The sequence below is a fragment of the Homarus americanus genome, unplaced genomic scaffold (assembly GCF_018991925.1).
Source record: "Homarus americanus isolate GMGI-L3 unplaced genomic scaffold, GMGI_Hamer_2.0 scaffold18703, whole genome shotgun sequence".
Classification (NCBI taxonomy): domain Eukaryota; kingdom Metazoa; phylum Arthropoda; class Malacostraca; order Decapoda; family Nephropidae; genus Homarus; species Homarus americanus.
Window position 1 is genome coordinate 9009099 of NW_024749779.1, and position 23564 is coordinate 9032662.

The window sequence follows — 23564 nt, forward strand, 5'->3', positions numbered from 1 at the left end:
AGTCAAGCTGAGCCCCGTCCTTAACTAACATTAATAGCTTATAGTGTTAATTACGGTTCATCTAGTAATAGACTGTGACAAATATAGTTTAACCAGTAAATGGAGAAAAGAACATTTTGGGTTTGTAACTTAACCCCTCAACTTATTTATATATAAGCCAAGTTAAAGGGAACTCTACCCAATGCTCATATATTACTCTACAATTGAGAAACAGGCAGCTGCATGAGTATGAATCAATTGGTGAGTTGACATTTCCTCTGGGGATCAGGCGAGGTCAAGCTTGGTCAGCGCAGTTCAACAACAACAACCTGACGAGTATCCTTTAAGGCCAGCCTAACAACTCCCTCTCCCTGGTGTAAGAGAGACTATCATATCACCTGTTACCCAGTGAACATCTCACTTAAGTGCTCTCCTGTACAAGTGCACTAAGACCTTTCCCTGAGCAGAGAAGGTACAATATACTCTCAACTGAACTCAGTACCTGTGAAACTATACTTTTCTACAATAAAGCAAAACCAACAAAGTGTTTACCTCAGCCCTGCCACCTATCAAATCTAAAACTAATATATATATATATTGTCACGAACCCCTCCACCAATTGTCATGATCTACCTACCCAGCACTACGAACCACGCCATCTATTGTCCTGATCTACCTACCCAGCACCACGAGCAACGCCATCTAGGGACGAGACACGAGTATGACTCGTCTTAGTTACCACTCCCGGGTTTCCCTTCTCCATATCCTAGTTGTTGCGTCACTTCCTCCAAGTCTTCTTTGTCAGCTCGAGTTCGAGGAGAGAGCACTACACTCTGGGAAGTGACCACAGGATCACCTATCCTCTAAACCTACGGCACAGTGACTACCTACCGTCTTCTACAATACTCAGCCTTACTCGTCAGCCATCTCAGCTCCTCACTTAAGTATTTGTAATCTTGTATTGCCTCTCCCACCTCCACCTTGCTTCACGATTGTTTTATGTTGTATTAATATGTATATACTGTTAATGTTTAGGTTAAGTATGGTTAAGGGTAATTTATAGGAAGCTGAATATTTTGTTAAGGAATTTATGGTACTTTATTATACACAACAAAAACTCGCATCCTTTGTCTACCCTTTTATAGTCCGATTGTCTTTGTTTTTTTTTTTGTTGCCTGTTGGGATCTGGGTAGACTTTTAACTATATTCTAAATCCCCAACTCGTAACAAATGGCGACCGTGACAGGACACGACCTTAAGTACCATATTCCTTCCTCCCTTGTAACTCCTTGTTAATTATTCCTCCCAGTCACTTCTGTTCACAATTGCTTTACGGTGGTTTAAAGTTTCCTTCATATGTGTGTGCATATATTGGTATTATCGTACAGTAAGAGTGACAGACGTAGGATATTAGGTTCCAAGTGTCATAAGGCTTACCTGTTATTACACGTGGCAGTCGTGTAGTAAGTCTTATCGAGTGTAGGGTAGAATCCGGATCTGTTTAATGCCGTACTCTCACTCCAGAGTAGGCTGTTCCATAGTCACTAGTTTAGGGTGAAGTGATATGTTGGGACGCCCCGCTCTACCAGGACCCCATAATTATAAAGCCTCAATTATTGTTCTTATTATCTCATTCAGGGTCAATCATACCAAACTCCAGGGTTGTTAATCCGGATCTTTATATAAATGCCGTAATACGCCCTTCCTCTTTCAAGTATATCAGGGTTGTTAATCCGGATCTTTATATTAATGCCGTAATACGCCCTACCTCTTTCAAGTCTCTTATCCTTATCTAAGGATCTTCTCAGAAGAACAATAACCATAAGTGTAATTTCCCTAGGTATAACTTGGTTAGTTTCCGGGACTTTCTGGTTATCCACTGCCGTGATATTTTCTAGGGTAATCCACTTATCTTATCTTTTGACCATTAGTTAATTTATCCTATTTTTCTTAACAAAGGCCACCTCAGGTTTTGATCTCCAGGATTTTATTGAAAATCCTTCCGTAGCTAAATTACGTGTTAATATCCTGAAGAAAGAATGGAAAGAAATAGCCAACTATTACAATATCCCATTTTCACAGCAACTGACTAAGGAAATGTTAAAAAATCATGTGATTGAAATGTTGGTTCAGCAAGAAGTTTTAAAAGAATCCGCTGTTGACCGATTAACGCCCATGTCCAAGAACCTTCAACCACTATCCACCACCCCTCCTCACTCAGAAGTTGCTTCAGGTCTGGCTAGCCCTCAAGAAAAAACACAAAGAGTAGACGCCTTAGAACTAGAACGAGCTAGGTTCGAGTTCCAAATCAAAATGAAAGAACTCGAGTTGGAACAGGACAAGTTGGAGCAGGAGGTTAGACTGAAAGAACTACAGGTGAGAGAGATAGAAGTCACCTTAACATCGGAGTTTAAATCAAAAGTGGCATTAAAAGAGAAACTAGCTGCTTTTAACCCTGCTACTGATTCTTCCCTTGTTCCCGGGTTTGATGAATCCGATATGGACGGGTCATTTAGGACTTTTGAGAAAATAGCCGGGAAGAATGAGTGGCCCAAGGACCAGTGGGTGTCGGTGTTAGTTCCTAAATCATGTGGTAAGGCTCGTAGAGTTTATAACTGTTTAGACCAGACTGATGACTATGATACCGGCAGAAGTTTCGTAAACTAACCAAACCATTTTCACACACCTTTGTTGAGTTTGCTCAAGAAAAGCTTAGGTTTTTTAAGAAGTGGTTAGAGGCTACAGAGACCTCCACATTTCAGGATTTGTTAAATTTGGTAGTCCTGGAGGAGTGGAAGAGCAAGATACCATTTCACATCTTGAAGCATGTGGAGGAGCGTGGAGAGGTTAATTTAGGGCGTGTTGCTGAGCTGGCTGATGCGTACGCCTTGCTAGTGGAGTCACTGGGCAGTAGAGAACGTGGTACTTCCCGACATGTTAGGTCCTCCTCTGATGATAACCTTGGGAGCGTGAGTGGTAGGTCGAAAGGTCCCACACCTACCCCCCCTGATGCAACCAAGTTTACTTGTTCTTACTGTAAAAACCCAGGCCATACGATCCAGACTTGTAAACACCCAAAGTGTCGAATTGCTAAAAGTAGTTCTCTGGATCCCAAATCCAAACCAATAGCAAACACCAATGTGGAAAGGCCCCATCAGGATCTCTTCTCTTCATTCACCTATGAGGGAAAAATTTCAATCATAGAGGGGTCTCGTTCTTTCCCTATTCGTATACTACGTGATACGGGCGCAGCACAATCTATCCTCCTGTTTAACGTCATTCCTGATATATCTACCGCATTTACTAATGAGTGTTCTAATTTCAGATCTCTCATCCCATTCTTCCTATCCTTTAGCTAAAGTGCACCTCCAATGTCCCTTGATTACTGGGGAAGTGCAAATAGCCATAAGGAAAGACCCAATGCCTGTGTGCGGCATTCATTTATTATTGGGTAATGACTTGGTAGGAGATCTAGTGGTTCCTAACATAAAGACAGTCGACTCTCCCTTACCTGTCAACTCCACCACTGACCTTAAAGAAACTATTCCTCATCTTTTCCCATCTTGTGCTGTCACCCGGTCACAGAGTGTGCGAAATGGGCCCTCTTCATCTGAAACCACCTCCAATATCTTACTACCCACAGAAGATCTGTACAATAAGACCATTAGTAAGGATGAGCTCATTAGAGCCCAACAATCTGATCCATCTTTTTTCAAACAGGTGATGAAAGACCTCAGTGTGGACCATTGTACATCTTCGGCTTACCACCCACAACCCCAAGGTTGCTTGGAACGGTTCCATCAAACTTTCAAATCAATGCTCAAAAAATACTGTATAGAACACCAAAAGGAATGGGATGAAAGCATAGACTTGTTACCCTTTGCCATCAGGGAATGTCCCCAGGAGTCATTGGGTTTCTCCCCGTTCGAGTTACTATATGGGAGACAAATTAGGGGACCCCTTAAAATAGTAAAGGAGCAGTGGTTTGACACTCCATCTATTAAGCCCGCAACAGTTTCCCAATACATTGACACTTTACGGGACAAATTAACTGAAGTCCGAACCATTGCTCAGTCAAACTTAAAAAAAGTCCAAGAAAAAATGGTGAAGTCCCAACCTAAATTAGTTAAAAGATCATTTTCTCCAGGTGACAAAGTGTTACTCTTTCTACCCATTCCAGGCTCTCCCCTTAAAAGCAAGTTTACTGGTCCCTATATAGTTGCTGATAAACTATCTCCCCTCAACTATATAGTCCATACTCCTGATCGCCGAAAAGATTCACAACTTGTTCACATTAATCTCATGAAACTTTACCATTCCAGGCAGTCAGAGGAAGACATCCCAGAGGCTATAAGCCAACCTGTATTGCATACGGTTTTGTCAGGGCCGGAGCCGGAGACAGATGACATGGACCTATTGGAGAATTTAGACTTCCCTCTACCTAAAGAGAACCCTGCTAACAGTCACATACTCAACAACTTCGATGAGTATTTTTCTGTTCTGAATCCATCTCAAGCAAAAGATCTCACTAAGTTATTATCAACATTTCCTAAAGTCACATCAGACCTCCCAGGGTTTTGCAATATACTTAAACATGATATTAAGCTAATCTCAGATAATGTACAACCCATTAGGCAATCAGCATATCGACTAAATCCACAAAAAAGAGAGATTATGAAAAAGGAGGTAGATTTTTTGTTAAAACATAACTTAGCTGAGCCTAGTACCTCCCCCTGGGCTTCACCTTGCCTTCTCATTCCAAAACCCGATGGCACTTTTCGTTTCTGTACCGATTATCGAAAAATGAACCAGGTCACTGTCTCAGACTCCTACCCTTTACCTTTGATTGAAGATATAATAGACAGCATAGGCTGTGTAAAATTTATATCTACCGTGGACCTGTTGAAAGGATATTATCAAGTGGGACTCACGGATAGGGCAAAAATAATCTCGGCATTTATAACTCCATTTGGTCTTTTTCAATATTTGGTTATGGCGTTTGGCTTTTCTAATGCTCCGGCCACATTCCAGAGGGCCATCAACTTCATAATTCAGGACCTAGGTGGGACGTTCGCCTACCTGGATGACCTGGTGGTGGTATCGGACGGCTGGGACGAACATCTGGTGCGTTTGGAGATACTGTTTGCACGACTGCAAGAGACTGGATTCACCATAAACCTGGCTAAATCTGCTTTTGGCCGGGCCTCAGTGACTTACCTGGGACATATCGTTAGGCATGGTATGGTGAGACCCAAGGATGCAAACGTTAGAGCCATCTTGTCCTTCCCCACTCCAAGGACGAGGATGGAACTCATGCGCTTCCTGGGGATGTGCGGCTACTACCGTCGGTTCTGCAGTAACTTCTCCAGCGTGGCCGGACCCCTCACAGACCTTACCAGTTCTGCGGTCCCTTACATCTGGAACCAGAGGTGCGACCAGTCTTTCCACCGCCTCAAAGCCTTCCTTGCCTCCAAGCCTGTAGTCCACCCCCCTGACTACACCTTGCCCTTCCATCTGCAAATCGACGCTAGTGGTGTCGGAGTTGGGGCTGTGCTCCTACAACCCGACCCAACCACTGATGTCCTTCACCCTGTGGCATACTACTCCGCCAAGTTGAAAAAACATCAGACCAACTACTCGACCATAGAGAAGGAGGCCCTGGCTCTGGTGTTGGCAATAAAGAAGTTTGAATGTTACCTCCAGTCTTGCCCACAAACAACCCTAGTCTTCACCGACCATAACCCACTCACGTTCATCCAAACCAACAAGACCTCCAACCAGCGAATCCTCCGCTGGGCTCTCCTCACCCAGCCCTATAATCTACAAGTCCGGCACATAAAGTCCGGCACATAAAGGTGGACAACATGATTGCGGACTCCTTATCCCGAGCTCCAATGGAAATGCAGCAGCTACTCTCCAGACGCACCAGGTGATCACCTCCTTCGCGCCCGCGCTACGGAGGTCTTTGGAGGGGGGGTGTGTTACGAACCCCTCCACCAATTGTCATGATCTACCTACCCAGCACTACGAACCACGCCATCTATTGTCCTGATCTACCTACCCAGCACCACGAGCAACGCCATCTAGGGACGAGACACGTGTATGACTCGTCTTAGTTACCACTCCAGGGTTTCCCTTCTCCATATCCTGGTTGTTGCGTCACTTCCTCCAAGTCTTCTTTGTCAGCTCGAGTTCGAGGAGAGAGCAGTACACTCTGGGAAGTGACCACAGGATCACCTATCCTCTAAACCTATGGCACAGTGACTACCAACCGTCTTCTACAATACTCAGCCTTACTCGTCAGCCATCTCAGCTCCTCACTTAAGTATTTGTAATCTTGTATTGCCTCTCCCACCTCCACCTTGCTTCACCATTGTTTTTTGTTGTATTAATATGTATATACTGTTAATGTTTAGGTTAAGTATGGTTAAGGGTAATTTATAGGAAGGTGAATATTTTGTTAAGGAATTTATGGTACTTTATTATACACAACAAAAACTCGCATCCTTTGTCTACCCTTTTATAGTCCGATTGTCTTTGTTTTTGTTTTTTGTTGCCTGTTGGGATCTGGGTAGACTTTTAACTATATTCTAAATCCCAACTCGTAACTATATATATATATATATATATATATATATATATATATATATATATATATATATATATATATATATATATATATATATATATATATATATATATGTGTGTGTGTGTGTAACCGGTCGGAATTTACTGGACTTTTAATTTCTCACTTGACTTGGGGTTTATTAAAGATTATTAGATGGTAATTGCAGTGGAAGCGCCCCTTTGAGAAAAATCCCGAACCAGCACAAGAACACTTAAATCTACTAAACAAAATGAATTGTCCGTGACCCGTGGAAGGATAGCGTCTGTGACTGGGATGAATGAGACACACTGTAAAATTTACACTTATATTTCCTCCAACACTACAAACACAATCAAACAGTGGTACACCAATATGCTCACTTCTTAACCTGAACTTAAAATACTACTCTGGGGAATAAAAGTTATACATGATGTTGAAATTATTAGACCCTCAGGCAATGCCTCATTAGAGGATAATAAGTTTAAAGTATTAAGAAATGTTGCTAGCACACATGAACCAGGCCTGAAGGGCTTTCAACAAAATATCAATCACTGAGAAAATGGTATTAAAAAAATAAGAAATTAATAACTCTACAATGAATAGGCCTTAAGGGCACTCACCAAAATTATATCCAGCACTGAGAAAATGGTCTAAAAATCAGAGCTTATTAACTCCACCCTGAATAGGCCTTCAGGGCGCTCAACAAAATTATATTACCCCAACAGATACACACCTCCTAACTTAACTTAAACACTACTCTGGGTAACAAAGGTTATACCTGAGATTGAGATTATAAATAAATATTAAATGTACACAGCATACATTAGTAACTGAAAAAATAGTATTAACTACACACAAAAATATTGTCACTATTATTAAGAAGTTACTGAGTCCACCAATACCCGTGAACCATGCTTCCTAACCTAACACACACACAGATTCCACCTGCACTCCGTAGTCGTTTAAGGCACAACCAACAGGCACCCGTAGTTTAAGGCCCAAATCAGCCCTTCTCCACCTTAGAAAGTGTACCTCTAAACTCAACTGACTCTTGGCCCCAGTGTGCGGCCCTGTATCACTCAGCTGGCTTCACTTTACCCCCAGTACATCCATGAAGCGGAAGGGAGTGAGCCAATCAGACCTTGTACAGTTGGGAGAGGCTTTAGCTTCCCGTTAGCAAGAGGGTTTCACTAAGCTGCTTGAGATATGTGGTATTGTGAGCCGAGGTAGAGGAGAGCTGATGACCCCAACGATCATCCCGTCGTCAGCTGGGCACCCAGACGGCTAGTCACACTCCAGAGATCCTTTGATACCCAGCTAAACAGTGACAGGCCTACACTGATCGGTCCAACGGCGACAATCGCCAATCCTCAATCATCAACGGCAGTCAATCTCTCGCAGTCAATTTCGCAGTCAATTTCTCGCAGTCAAGTGGGTTCTGACGGAAACCCTGAAATGAACTCACTGTTAGCTCTTGTTAATTTTATCACTGCCCTATCTAAACCCTGTCTGAGATCGAATGAGACTTACTTGTTATACTGCAATAGCGCAACACAGATGACTAGGTCACATGACTATTTCTGTGACGGACGAGCAGGGACGTCTTGTTGATCCCAATGCTTTCGCGTTACTGAGAGCTAGCCAGCCTCGTGTCCTCTCAAAGCGTTAGCTTAGGCCTACGTGACATATTTTCTGCCTAACTAATAACTCCTTGGGACACCCGTAACATTATTCAGACTGATAAACGATCTATAATAATTCCAAATTCAATAATAGTCCCTTAACTTCATGAATCCCATCATTATTAATTCGGCAAATTACATTTAATATCATATAGGCCTAGTTCCACACCCTCTCACTATGTGCGGGGAGCGCTCTCTTCCCTCAGACGACCTTGAAAACTCAGTATCGCCAATGGCGCGGCGTTTGAAATTACTCTGAAATTTCTGAATATATATATATATATATATATATATATATATATATATATATATATATATATATATATATATATATATATATATATATATATATATATATATATATATATGCATAACTGCGAATTCACATCTTCACCCATAACTGTATGAGATTGTCACCCTACTAATCTTCAAAAAGCACCGACTGAGTCGGTGCTCAGATTAGTAGAATTATATATATATATATATATATATATATATATATATATATATATATATATATATATATATATATATATATATATATATATATATATATATATATATATATATATATTTCATGTAAATCCACAATGAAAACGTGGATAAGATAAATCTTGATAAAATCACACGGGAAAATGGAAACAACGGACGGACGGATTAGAAGAAAATCGGTCAGACACCAAAAAACAAACATTACTTCAAGTGATTCTAGTGACTTAAGTGGCGTCCTAAGTGAATCATCAGCAAACAAGAAATTACAAGAAATTTATGTGGACAGTGGCTATAAACACTTGAAAAACGTATACATAGAGACACTGTGGTAACAAAAACATTATAAAAGATTGCAAACTTAGCAGTCAAACCCTCAGTGACATATACTACTGAAGGTTTCCCCCGACCGGAGCCGAGAGCAGCCGAGCCTACCTGAGTGTGGGCTGAGTTTACTACCAGCTAACACTACATCACCGGAGTTTAGCAAGGTTGTCAAAGTGATTCCAGACAATCAAACAATCTCTTGCTTAAACAATCAAGACTCGTCGATGTGCAACAGAGGGCAACCCAAGATCAGCCCCCAGGCTGATCGCACCAACCAAGAGTTCAGCCCCAGATCAACCCCCAGGCCGATTGCTCCAACCCAGAGGTCAGCCCCAGATCAGCCCAGAGTTGATCGCCGGAAGACCCAGCGAAGAATGACGAAAATGATTCCGGGACTTAGAAACCTTCCATATCAGGATAGGTTAAAGAAACTTAACTTGCATTCCCTAGAAAGGCGAAGAGTGCGGGGAGATATGATAGAAGTATTCAAGTGTGTGAAAGGAATCAATAAAGGTGATTTAGATAAAGTTCTTATAATATCCGGGCAGGATAGGACTCGGAACAACGGATTTAAGTTGGATAAGTTTAGGTTTAGGAGGGAGATAGGAAGGAACTGGTTTACAAATAGGGTGGTGGACGAGTGGAACAAGCTTAGCAACTTTGTAGTGAACGCTGGAAAGTTTCAAAAGGAGGCTGGATATATTCATGGATGATAGAGAGTGGTAGTAACTCTCGACAGGAGCTGCCATGCACAGGCCAACCGGCCTATTGCAGACTCCTTATTTTCTTATGTTCTTATGTTATCAGCCCCAGCTGACCGCCGCAAGACCCAGGTGGATTACATTAAGACGTGACGTCATCCGTCCCTGAGAAGGACGCCATTGACTCCTGACGTCATAGCCAGCACGAGGTTCTACGCACTCTCCACTCGGGTAGATCACAAACAATCATTATTTTATAAAGTACACAAACACAAGTGAACTTCAAGAAGTCTTCTCATGTAGTCAATATAAAGATATATATTATGTGCACAATGCATAAAAAGGTGAAAGTAGATTAACACATTTAACTAATAATATATGTTTTCTCTTCAGTTCCATAACTCATTATAAATATTTTTTTTTGCATTACTTTATGAGCGGGCAACGTAGTGAATCTTTATACAGTGAGTGAAGTGATAAATAGTCCTATACATGGACCCTCTTCCAAACTTTTTGGGTATCAAACAGGAAATTAGTGACTCAGACACTGATAGCCAGTCATATAATAATTCACAGGACCTAGTGGCAATTGATAGTGAGGAAGAATTACCACAAATTAGCCAAATAGAGTTAACACCTACCGACTCTTTAGCTATCTGTGAAAATTTCTTTGTTTCTCAGTTTGAGGATTTACACAGTAGACAATTAAGGTCAGGTAATATTTACCCATTGCCTTCCCCTGTTACTAACGCTAGTGCTTTAAGTAACACAACAAAAATGGCAACAGGCGGTTCTACTAAACCACTGCCTACAACGGCCGGTCAAACGGTAAGGCTAAATAATATTAAGGTACAAGAGTTTACGGGCGAGGATCCTGTTTCTACTAGTTTAACATGTTTGCGTAAATGCGAAGATGTAATGAGAAATAACGATGTCACCAATGACGTAGATAAAATTTCATAATACCGAAGCCTTATCAAAACCGGTAGTCTGGCAGCTAGAGGTATCTATGCTTCAGCCATTGACGAAGAAACGGATGATTATCCAACATTTATGAAGCAATTCAATTCTTTTTTTGGATCGGGCTCCAAAGGAGGTCCACTTTCTTACATTTTTAAGATGGCAGAGAGGACAGGTGACACTCTGCTTGCACATGAAGCACAAGAAGCCCAAATTTGTGTGGGTCTCACTAAGATAGATGTCAGATCTTACATGGATTCCTCAGATTGGTTCGATAAAAATGACAACATGTCTAAAGTAAATTTCTACAGAATTATTGAATTTTAACAGTTTATCTTGTCATCAAATGAACCCTGACGCATGAAAGGCCAAAAGAAAGAATTTAAAAAAAATGGACGAAGCTTATACATTATGTAGAAGAAATTGCGGAACCCAAGGAAAATGTTCCTCGGGCGTTGAGCCACTAGCTTTAAGGAACAACCACAGTCTGTCACGGGAACCAAACACAAAAAAATACCTTTTTGCAAAGTCTGCAAACGTAAGGGACATACCACAGAAAAATGCTGGTTTGCAGGACAAGCAGATAAGTCCCCAGCCAGCCAGAGGCAGGATCGAAGGAAAGAATCCTCGCAGGACCTAAGGATTTCAGATAGCCCTGCTAAACCAAAATCTACAAAGAGACATTACACAGGAAGTAAAATGTCTTCAAACACTAAAGGCACTCCGAATAAATGGTGTATAGTACATCAGTCTCCATACCACAACACAGAAGATTATAGAAATGTACAGCGTATGCGGCAAGAAGTGGAAAATCGAAGGGAGACAATTATACAGCCTTCGGGGGAAGAGGAGCGCGTCCAGCAACACGATCTAGGATAGCGTCAACGGTTCAAGAAAACAACGCTTCCATCACCGGCTCATTAATCGCCGCGTTAAACAAAGTGGAGGTGTTGACCGTACCAGCGAGGATAGGTAACAATCAGTTATCCCTAGATATAGATACGGGGGCCTGTGCCAATGTTATCTCATTAAAGTCGTTGAAAGTACTCCAGCGGCGATATCCTCCAAATAAGTGGCCAATAAGACCTACAGACATTCCTTTGTCCGGTGTGTCGGGAATCCAATTAGACATAGCGGGGGTGATAACACTACCACTCCGTTTTTCTAGGTCCAGTAAAGCGTTTTTGGCGGATTTCTACATAGTTAAGACATTTTCTTTGCCAGCGGACGGGTTACTTGGTCTGACCACTCTAAGGCAGAACAACATTAACGTTCAGCCACGAGATCAAACAATCACGCATAATTGTAAAACATATCACGCAATGCAAACTTCACATCCATTGCTTACTTCGGGTGTTCGTGTAATAACTGCCTCGACAGGCACGGGGGAGTCTTTCACACAGCAGTTATTAGTTATGGACACTCTAAAACTCCACCTAGTGGCTCAAAGGACATTTCGGATGAAAGCGGCCAGAACTGGACTCTAACGCCAGCTGTACAACTGGTGTACAACGGTTACATAACTAGGAACTAACTAGAGTCACAGTACGTTTGCCAAATGTGAGTGAAGGAACAGATGTTGTGTGCCTGAGTGAAAGCTCACGAGTGAAAGGTTTGTCACTTGAGTCTACCTTAAGCAATGTTAGAATAGGTAGTCTCACAGATGTCCTAGTTCTCAATAGAACTGGGGGACCCATAACCTTGAGAAAGGGGTGTTGTTTAGGTAATTTCCTTGGTTATGACAAAGCGGTTGTCGAAGAACCATTAGAATTACCAATAGGTAGTGTAACACAGGGTAAATCGGACGAAAAATCACATATTGTAAATAATGTAGCGTTGATAACGCCACACGTGAAAATAGTCGATCATCCTCGAGGCAAAAGTGATCTTTTAGAATTACTCGCCGAATTCAAGGAAATCATAGCATAACCTGGAGAACCTCTAGGTAAAACAGCGTTGAAAATCATCATATTACACTCAAACCGGAAGCTAACCCAATCTACATCCCAGCATATAGGCTACCCCACAGCAGAAGAGCGGTAGTCCAGCAAATAGTACAAGACATGTTGGACGAAAAGGTGATCCAACCTTCCTCATCACCATGAAACTCACCTTTATTTTTAGTTCCCAAGAAAGATGGAGGATGGAGACCAGTCATAGATTTTCGACGAGTCAACCAGGTAACTGTATCAGACAGGTTCCCAATCCCTGTCCTAACTGATTTACTACAGACACTAGGCAAGACAACGCAGTCTTCAGCAACTTAGATTAACTTAGCTGGTACTGGCAAATTCCCTTACATGAGGATTCCCGCGAATAACTGCGTTCAGTACGCCTATGGGACATTTCGAATTCTTAAGAATGCCATTTGGCCTAAGAAATGCGCCGCTAACATTCCAAAGAATGATAAACACCTTGTTTGTTGGAATGATAGGTAACACAGTCTATGCCTATCTAGATGACCTTACCATAGTAAGCAAAGATTTACAAAGTCATCTAAAGAAGCTACGAGAAGTTTTCACAAAGCTACATCTAGCTGGATTGAAAGTGAAACTTTCCAAATGTGAATTTCTCAAATCCAGAAATCAATTTCTTGGACACGTACTAGATGGAAATGGTATACACACAATAGATTGCAAGGTAAAGGCGGTGAAACAATTCCCTTGTTCCAAGAACGTAGATCAACTTCGTAGTTTCCTAGGATTATCAGGATACTACCGTTCTTTCATTGAAGGTTATGCCAAGTTAGCATCACAACTCACTAAACTCCTCAAAAAGGATGTGGAGTTTACATGGAATAAGGAACAAGAGGACAGTTTTAATGCCCTCAAGAGCGCCTTAACGAAAGCACCAGTGTTAGCCTTTCCAGACTACACAAAACCATTTACCATGTGTCCTCGGGTGCAGATTTAGGGGCGATGATTATGCAAACTGATTATCGAGGAAAATGGCGGGTAGTAAGTAGCATACGCCAGTCGTTCCCTCAACGATGCAAACACGTTATTCAGCTACTCATTTAGAAACATTAGCTGTAGTGTGGGTTCTCAAGCATTTTCGGGATCTCATTTTGGGATATCCGATCACAGTCCACACAGATCATGTAGCCGTGACAGAACTATTTAATGGGAAGAATTTATCAGGGCGTTTAGCGCGCTGGTATCTGATCAAACAAGAGGTCGCACCCGACTACAAGTAATTGCCGGGCAGTGCGAACGTGGTAGCTCATTCGCTATCTAGACACATAGCTCCTGTCACGCCACTACCTACGTTCACCCTGTCACAATTAAGGGCGAAACAGTTACAGGATCCATTATGATCCAAGGTTATATATGCCTTAGAATCGGGAGATGAGGTAAATTTGCACAAATTACCTCTACCACTCTCACAGTTTGAGCTGCGGCATGACATACTATATCGCTCAGTGAAAACACAAGAAGAGTCAATCTCTAAATTGTTATTCCTACATCATTAAAGGAAAACATTCTCACCCTCTTCCATGATGCACCCCAAGCTGGGCATCCAGGGCGAAATAGATGTCTAACAAAAATTAGACAAAAATATTATTGGAAATCTATGAGGATCGACATCGAGCTTCACATTGCTAAATGTTTATCTTGTACAAAACAAAAGGGAACAACGATGGATCCCACTCCAATCTTAGAATACCCGGCCCCGGAACGTCCATGGTATACAGTTGCCATCGATTTATTGCAACTACCAAAAAGCCATCAAGGCTCTAGTTCCGTACTTGTCTGCGTTGACCACTTTTCCAAATTTATGGTACTAGCAAAATTGCAGAACAAGTCCGCCGAATCAGTGGCTCATGCATTTGTCACTCATCTAATCACAACCGGCTACCATCCATCTTCAAATGGGTTGGTCGAGCGTGCGAATAGAAAAATTCTTGAGATTCTCCGACATGTGGTGAATCCAATGCATAGTTCGTGGGAGGACTGACTTCCACAGGTTGCATCATCCATCAATGGATCTATAAATAGCTTTACAGGCAAATAGCCATACTACATAATTTACGGTACCGATAAATGCTTGCCATATGATTTACTAACAGGAGTTCCAAAACCTGTGTAAAACATGGATGACGATGCCAAGAAACAAATCAATGTTTCACAAGCATCCATGGAAAAGTATGGAAACATTTAGCAGCCTCACGTGCTGAAATGATCTGCAAGCAACATAAAAAAGCTAAGCCTATAAAATTAGAAATAGGAGACAAAGTAATGATAAAAACGCCGGAACGCATATCAAAACTCTCGCCTAAATTCACAGGTCCGTATGTGATTAGAGCGAAAGAACATGGAAACAAATTCCAAGTTGTTGAGCCAACGTCAAATGTTACAGAAATAATACATGTACATAAGATGAAAAAAGTCAGCAGACTTAGTAGGGACTCCTAATGTCAGTCAAGTACATCCTACTTCAACTACAACAGTTGCTCAACAAAATATAACGATTGACAATTCATATCGTCAAAAATTACGATCAGCAGCCACTAATCGTTAATTATACTCGCCTTTTTCAGAAATGGCTTGGATATCACTAATACTGTTGGTCTGGATCCAGTGTGATGACAACAGCCGTCTCCCCAGCAGACGTCGTCAAACCCGCAGCCTTAGTTGCCCCACTAGGCAAAGTAAGAACATAAGAAAAATAAGGAGTCTGCAATAGGCCGGTTGGCCTGTACATGGCAGCTCCTGTCGAGAGGTACTACCACTCTCTATAATCCATGAATCTATCTAGCCTCCTTTTGAAACTTTCCAGAGTTCCCGCACTTACTACAAAGTTGCTAAGCTTGTTCCACTCGTCCACCACCCTATTTGTAAACCAGTTTCTTCCTATCTCCCTCCTAAACCTAAACTTATCCAACTTGAATCCGTTGCTCCGAGTCCTATCCTGCTCGGATATTATAAGAACTTTATCTATATCCCCTTTATTGATTCCTTTCATCCACTTAAATACTTCTATCATATCTCCCCGCACTCTTCGTCTTTCTAGGGAATGCAAGTTAAGTTTCTTTAACCTATCCTGATATGGAAGGTTTCTAAGTCCCGGAATCATTTTTGTCATTCTTTGCTACACCGACTCTAGTGAATTTATATCCATTCTATAATAGGGGCACCAGAACTGAACCGCATAATCGAGGTGCGGCCTGACTAGCGCAAGATATAGTTGCAATAAGACCTCTGCACTCTTGTTACTTACACTTCTAGATATAAGACCCAATACTCTGTTTGCCTTATTTCGAACATTAACTCACTGTTTTCTAGGCCGTAGGTCCGGGCTTACAAGTACCCCTAGGTCCCTTTCACAAGTCGACTTCTCTAGGTTGATGTTGTTAGGGCTGTATACATTATAAGTATTTGTTCTTTCAATATTAAGTATGCTGCACTTGCTGGTGTTGAATTTCATTTGCCATTTTTCAGACCAACCCTGCAGTTTATTTAGATCCTCCTGTAATGCATTTGCATCCTGCCCTGAATTAATTTGCCGGCCTATTTTGGTGTCATCCGCAAACTTGCTTATGTCACTGCTGATCCCAGTATCTAAATCGTTTATGTAGATTATGAGCAAGAGTGGGCCTAGTACTGACCCCTGGGAAACCCCACTGGTTACACGGCCCCACTCAGATTTAACACCATCTACGCTGACCCTCTGCGTTCTATCGGTGAGCCATGATTGTATCCAATTTAAAACTTTCCCCTCGATACCATGAGCCTTAATTTTTCTCAGAAGCCTCTGATGCGGTACTCTGTCAAATGCTTTGCTAAAGTCTAAGTAAATAACATTGTAATTTTCGTCATTATCTACTACCTCGAAGACTTTCCTAAAAAACGTTAGCAGATTTGTTAGACAAGATTTTCCCTTTGTAAGCCCATGTTGAGAGTCGTAGATTAATTTGCTTTTCTCTAGATGCGATCGGATGCTATCTGCTATAATTGATTCAAGAAATTTCCCCACTATTGACGTCAAACTGATCAGCCGGTAATTTGACGCTGATGCTCTGTCTCCCTTTTTGAATATGGGTACTACATTTGCCTGTTTCCACAACTCTGGCACAACTCCAGTGTCTAATGATTTTGTAAATAAGTTTACGAGGGGTCCGCTAATCTGTTCCCTACACTCTTTTAAGACTCGAGGGAAAATTTCATCCGGCCCTGGGGATTTTGTATTCTTTAGTTTATTTATCTTCTTAAGAACATCCTCTTTTCTGATACTGATATTCTTTAATTTCTCTTCTTCCTTTCCCTTAAATATCAGTTCCACCTCCTGAATTTCATCTCAAATTTCTTCTGTGAAAACTGATAAGAAGTAGCTGTTCAATGCTTTGCTTTTTTCTTCACTGCCATTTATTAATTCTCCCCTCCCTGACTTTAAAGGCCCAACTTTGTCCTTGACCTTTGTCCTATAAACCTGGAAAAATCCCTTGGGATTCGCCTTGGATTCTCTTGCTATTTTGATTTCATAGTCTATCTTTGCTTTCCTTACATTTTTCTTAACATTCCTAGATAGTTCATTATACCTGTTTCTAAGCTGCTCCTCCCCTCCCTTTAATTTCTTATATATTCCTTTCTTTATTCCTATGTCATGTTTAAGTTTTCTGGTCATCCACCTTGGCTCATTCTTATTTGACCTAATTTTTCTGTATGGTATATTTTGTGCTTGTGCTTTATGTACTGTAGTATACTAGTGAATATGTTATAGTCATGATCAATTGTTGTGTCATCTATGACCTCACCCCTTCCTACTGGGAACTGACGTGACTGTTCCCAGGTGACCTCACCTAGGTACCTTTTAACCAGCCAACCGAAAGTTTGGGACTCTGACCATATTGTCATTGTTTTTCGTTTCCCAATTTAGGGTGAACCTGATTTCTCTGTGATCATTGTTACCTAGTTCTTCCCCTACTGTGATATCTCTGATAATATTTTCTTTATTTGTTAATACTAGGTCTAATATATTGTCACCTCTAGTAGGTTCTGTAATTAGTTGTTTCAAAAAATTGTCCTGTACTGCGTCTAGGAAGTCTTCAGATTCATAGTCGCCTACAATGTTGTCCCAGTCAATATTTCTGAAGTCGAAATCCCCCATAATGCATAGGCTGTTATATTTTGCTGCCCTACTCATTTCCTGCCATATGGGCTGAGCTGCTTCTTTGCCAAGACTTGGGGGCCTGTAAATCACTCCCATCATTAGTTTTTCTCTTCCTTCCGTGATTTCTACCCACACAGACTCGGTTCCTATTTCACCCTTTATTGAATTATTAGTAGTACAAGACGTTGTCACTATCAAATACGAGCTCCATTACTTAAAGCGCATACCAGTGCATCTGAGGTCGGTAGTTGTCCACATTGAAACAGCTATGCAAACCTTGCAAGATCTCGAACAACAATCTACATTCTCTACAACAATCCGTCAGACCATCTCTCTTCACCACGACCGTATGAACAGTTTACTCAAACGAGTAAGGCATTTCGAGGGAAAGCTCCCAGTATCTCCTGAAGACATCGGGAAAAATGTACATTCTCAGGGCCTCAAAAACGTGGTCTGTTTAATTTTGTAGGTTTAATAAGTAACACCTTGTTTGGTATGGCAACAGTCGAAGATGTGACCAAACTAGGAAAAAAATGAGTGCAGTTTCAGACGAGGTTAGGAAACAAAATAGGGCCATTGCGCAGTCCTAAAATGCATGTATGGTTTGACTATATTTGCAGCTTATTGTGGTAGTTGTTTTATATTAGTGCTGTTTAGGCTTGGAGTTCACCGTTTGAGTAGTCACAGCTGGGCATTGGTGCTGACAGGACGTCTAGGTCAATGAGTGGTGGACACCTCTAATAAGGTTTAGTTAAGTATTATATATTCAGTGCTAATCTATTATTCTGTATTATGTGTGTACGATGGTATGCCCTATACTAAAAACTTCCAAAGTGACATAATCCTATATATTACTTAGTATCTTTAAATAATTTATCCATCCATTATTTAACCTGTATATTTATTTTTTTAATTTCTGTAATTAAAATATATTTTAAATTGTTGTGCCATGTATAATTCCAAGCCTTTACTCCTGAACTGTTGTGGTAAAGTAAGAGGGCTGTGAATGAACCCATGACTCACAATTTCGTCATTATTTGTGTTTGTAATTTTTGCATTCCACATTGTTTGTCGTTTATTGAAATAACATTAATTTTAAATGATAAATATTAAGGATTAAGTTGTGCTGAGTTGCTAATTTGTTTTTTTTTGTGCCATATGTGCCCTCATTATTATATTCATCTTTAACGTAACTTAAGTTGCTAAGTTATGGTATAACATTACCCCTTGTCAATTCTACTATTGTACTGTTTCTATGTTGAAATTCCCTCTTGTATGACGTCATCAATTTGCTATTATATAGCATATGTGTATCACTTATGTTACTTGCATATTATTTGTCAATCAAGTGAACCATTCCCCAATTATGTAACTGTATATTTTCAGAGTTTTGGCTGCCCTGCTCTTCCAATATAACGTTAATAACTTTTATTGTCATCATTTGTTATTATTATGCACACATACACTCACACACACATACAGTGCACTCATGCACTCTGGCATGTAGTTTCCTGCCAATTGGCCAGAGTGAGCTGGACCTCGAGACAAAAGAAAACTTCTACGACCATGACCATCACAACCTTGGCCACCACGACCATCACAATCTTCACCACCACGACCATGGCAATCACAACCTTGGCCACCACACCTTTGGCCATAATAAACTTGGCCACCATAACCCTGGCCAAAACTTCTTTTGAGGACGAAGCCTTGTCCTCGACCAGGCCTTTCTTCAGAATAGCTGCAGAACAAGTATGTCTATCTATCTGTCTATATATCTATCTATCTATCTACCTGTCTGCCCGTCCGTCCGTATTTCTCTCTCTCTCTCTCTCTCTCTCTCTCTCTCTCTCTCTCTATATATATATATATATATATATATATATATATATATATATATATATATATATATATATATATATATATATATATATATATATATATATGAAAACGTGGATATGATAAATCTTGATAAAATCACACTGGAAAAGGGAAACAACGGAGCACCTTAGCTTTCGTCTTTATTCAAGACATCTTCAGAGGCAACTGGATTACATGGACAGAGAGAGGCTTAAAAATACAGGGTGACATTATTAAACATGAGGTCAGGTCATAATGATGTCATCCACTAATCCCAACACCAACACCAACACACACGTAGAGGAGCTTAAGAGAAGGGGGCGACGTGACTAGTCAGGTCAGGTCAAAAATAAGGGACCCACTAAATAACTATCCTACATCTAGATCAAAGGTTTTCAAAGCATTTTTAACTTGGGCCACTGACAACAAAAATTACGTAACCTAATATCAGTTTTGAACTGACCATCACTAATGTTTACTGATTTTAATTAGTGGGGATTAGTGGATGACATCATTATGACCTGACCTCATGTTTAATAAGGTCACCCTGTATATTTAAGCCTCTCTCTGTCCATGTAATCCAGTTGCCTCTGAAGATGTCTTGAATAAAGACGAAAGCTAAGTTACTCCGTTGTTTCCATTTTCCCGTGTGATTTTATCAAGATATATATATATATATATATATATATATATATATATATATATATATATATATATATATATATATATATATATATATATATATATATATATATATATATACATATTTCATGTAAATCCACAATGAAAACGTGGATAAGATAAATCTTGATAAAATCACACGGGAAAATGGAAACAACGGAGTACCTTAGCTTTCGTCTTTATTCAAGACATCTTCAGAGGCAACTGGATTACATGGACAGAGAGAGGCTTAAATATACAGGGTGACCTAAAAACATGAGGTCAGGTCATAATGATGACATCCACTAATCCCCACACCAACACAAACGTAGAGGAGCTTAAGAGAAGGGTGGTGACGTGACTAGCCAGGTCAGGTCAAAAATAAGGGACCCACAAAATAACTATTATACATCTAGATCAAAGGTTTTCAAAGCATTTTTAACCTTAGGCCACTGACAAATAAATTTATGTAACATATTATCAGTTTTGAACTGACCATCACTAAGGTTTATTGATTTTAATTCCTTAATCAAACTAGCTTCAACCAGAAGTCTTTCTGTGACACAAGATGATTTGAATACTTCTAAGCTTTTTTCCCAAGCAATGGGGTGATTATTATTCCTAACATGAACGAACAAGGCACTGCTTTCAGATGCAGTTCTGATATTATACTTATGTTGTTTGATTCTGAGCTGCAGTGTTTTTCCTGTCTGACCTACATAATTACAATTACATTTGCTACATGGAATACAATAAACACTTCCATTTACATTCAAACTTGGGCTATTCCTTATTAACATATTGGTAATGGTTGAGTCATACTTGAAAATAACATTAATATTTAGAAGCTTGAGGGACCGAACTAACGGGACAAATTCATTACGATAGGGCAGAGTCAAAATATTCTTAAGTGTAGGAACTTGTCTGGTTTGAGAGGAATGAAAGGATTTTTTAGCCCTTTTAAAACAACGATCAACAAACACAGAAGGGTACCCAAGTTTCTGTGCAATAGAACGAATGTGTTTCAATTCATCGTCAATAAATTCAGAGTCACAAATACGCAGACATCTTAGGAACATAGCAGAAAAAACTGACATTTTGGTAGACTCAAGGTGATTCGATAAAAAGTGAATGAAACTGTCTACCTGTGTGGGCTTTCTATATACCTTAAATTTATAGTTTTGGCCATTTCTCATGATAAGCATATCAAGAAATGGAAGGGATTCATTTATTTCTCTTTCAATTTTGAATGTGATACTAGGGACAATATTATTAAGCTTGTCTAAAAATTCCAACGGGTCACTGTTTTTAGGCCAAAGACAAAGAACATCATCTACATATCTATACCATGGAGGAATAAAGTCCACTATATTGGGTAGTAATCTAGACTCAAAAAACTCCATATAAATACAGGCTAGAGGAGCAGAAAGACAATTACCCATGCTCATGCCAAATACTTGCTTGTAGAACTTCCCATTTGCACTAAACACATTGTCAGTTACGCATAACTCTATCAATTTCAGGAAAGTATCATGTTCAATAGTTAAATCTAGCAGTTGTAATTTATCTTTAAGAAATGAAAGTAAGTCTTTCACAGGTACTCTAGTGAACAGTGAATTTACATCAAAACTTATTAATTCGCAAGGTTCGTTGTGTTTCTTGAGTTTATCAATTAAATCACTGCTATTGCGTCGGTGTGCAACAGAGGACAGCCCCAGGTCAGCCCCCCGGCTGATAGCACCAACCCAGAGGTCAGGCCCAGATCAGCCGTGAGCTGACTGCCGCAAGATCCAGGTCAGCACCTCAGGTGGATCGCCGTAAGACGTGATGTCATCCCTCCCTGGGAAGGACGTCATTGACTCCTGACAGCATAGCCAGCACGAAGCTATATGGGCTCTCCAGTCAAGTAGATCACAAAGAATCATCATTTTATAAACTACACAAACACAAGTGAAATTCAAGAGAACTTCACATGTAGTAAATATATATATATATATATATATATATATATATATATATATATATATATATATATATATATATATATATATATATATATATATATATCTTACTGAACCTTCTGTATCTCATATATTATGCATTGCTTTATTGTTTGTATTTATACCTGTAAACTTTCTTTTTCTTTCCCTTGAATCCTCGTTAATATGACGGATGACCAAAGTGTTCTACCTGTTTACAGTGGGTGCCATGGACCCGGATCATCACTCAAGACGACGGTAACATCAGTATCAGTGGACCTACAGCCAACCTCCTGCAGGTCCTGGCAGAGAAGCTAAATTTTGAGTAGGTGTTTGTCATCTTTTTTTTTCGTTTTCTCTATATTCAGCCTCGTTATATGCACGTGTTATGATTGATATGGACTCAAGTAATTTGTTATGAATCATCCATATTCAGGTAAAAATGGTGATTATTGGATATGCAGGTAAATAGTTTTGTAATTTCTTGATTTTGTTAAGTTATGATTGATATATGCATAAGTTATTGGTTTATCTTCTACATTTTGGTAAAAATGTTGAATTTTGGATACGGATATTATTTTGTTTGTCTCGTGACTTAAGTAATAAAAGTGTGGTCATGATGGATCTCATTAAAAAAATATATAAGTTTACGCATTCATAAAATAATATGATAATTTGGTTTTATATTGTTCTTGTTCCGTCTGAAATGCTAAATTAACAAAAATCAAATTTGTGACAGGATTAAATTTTACCAATAAAATGTTTACCAAGTTACCAATAGAGAACCAGTCTTGACACAAAACACCATATACTTGCAAAAGCCTCTTGATACAAATCACCATATCCTTGCAACCCCTAATGACACAAAACACCATATCCTTGCAACCCCTAATGACACAAAACACCATGTCCTTGCAACCCCTAATGACACAAAACACCATAGCATTGCAACCCCTCATGACCAAAAAACACCTTAACCATCATTTTCTATCCATCTCTTGAAAGCATAAAAAAAAACAATTACTAATTCATTAGTAAAAAAAAACGCCGATGGATTAATACATTTTCAATCTCTGTGCCTCCTCCTCATCCTCTTGTCTCCCTGGCGGGTAGCTACGAGCTGGTACGGCCACCTGATGGGTACTGGGGCGCCGAGAAGGCAGACGGCTCCTGGTCGGGCATGATCGGCATGTTACACAGGGAGGTGAGG

At 40.1% G+C, this 23564-nt stretch overlaps 1 protein-coding gene across 1 annotated transcript in view; it reads left to right on the forward strand.

Moving 5' to 3' along the window:
* The window catches only part of LOC121853853 (probable glutamate receptor), a 42826-nt gene that overhangs the window by 18382 nt on the left and 880 nt on the right, over positions 1-23564 (forward strand). Inside the window, exons 2-4 of the mRNA XM_042348230.1 lie at positions 19338-19607; positions 22576-22679; positions 23468-23558. Coding sequence (XP_042204164.1) covers positions 19422-19607; positions 22576-22679; positions 23468-23558 — 381 coding nt within the window. The 5' untranslated portion in view covers positions 19338-19421. The remainder of the gene's footprint in view (positions 1-19337; positions 19608-22575; positions 22680-23467; positions 23559-23564) is intronic.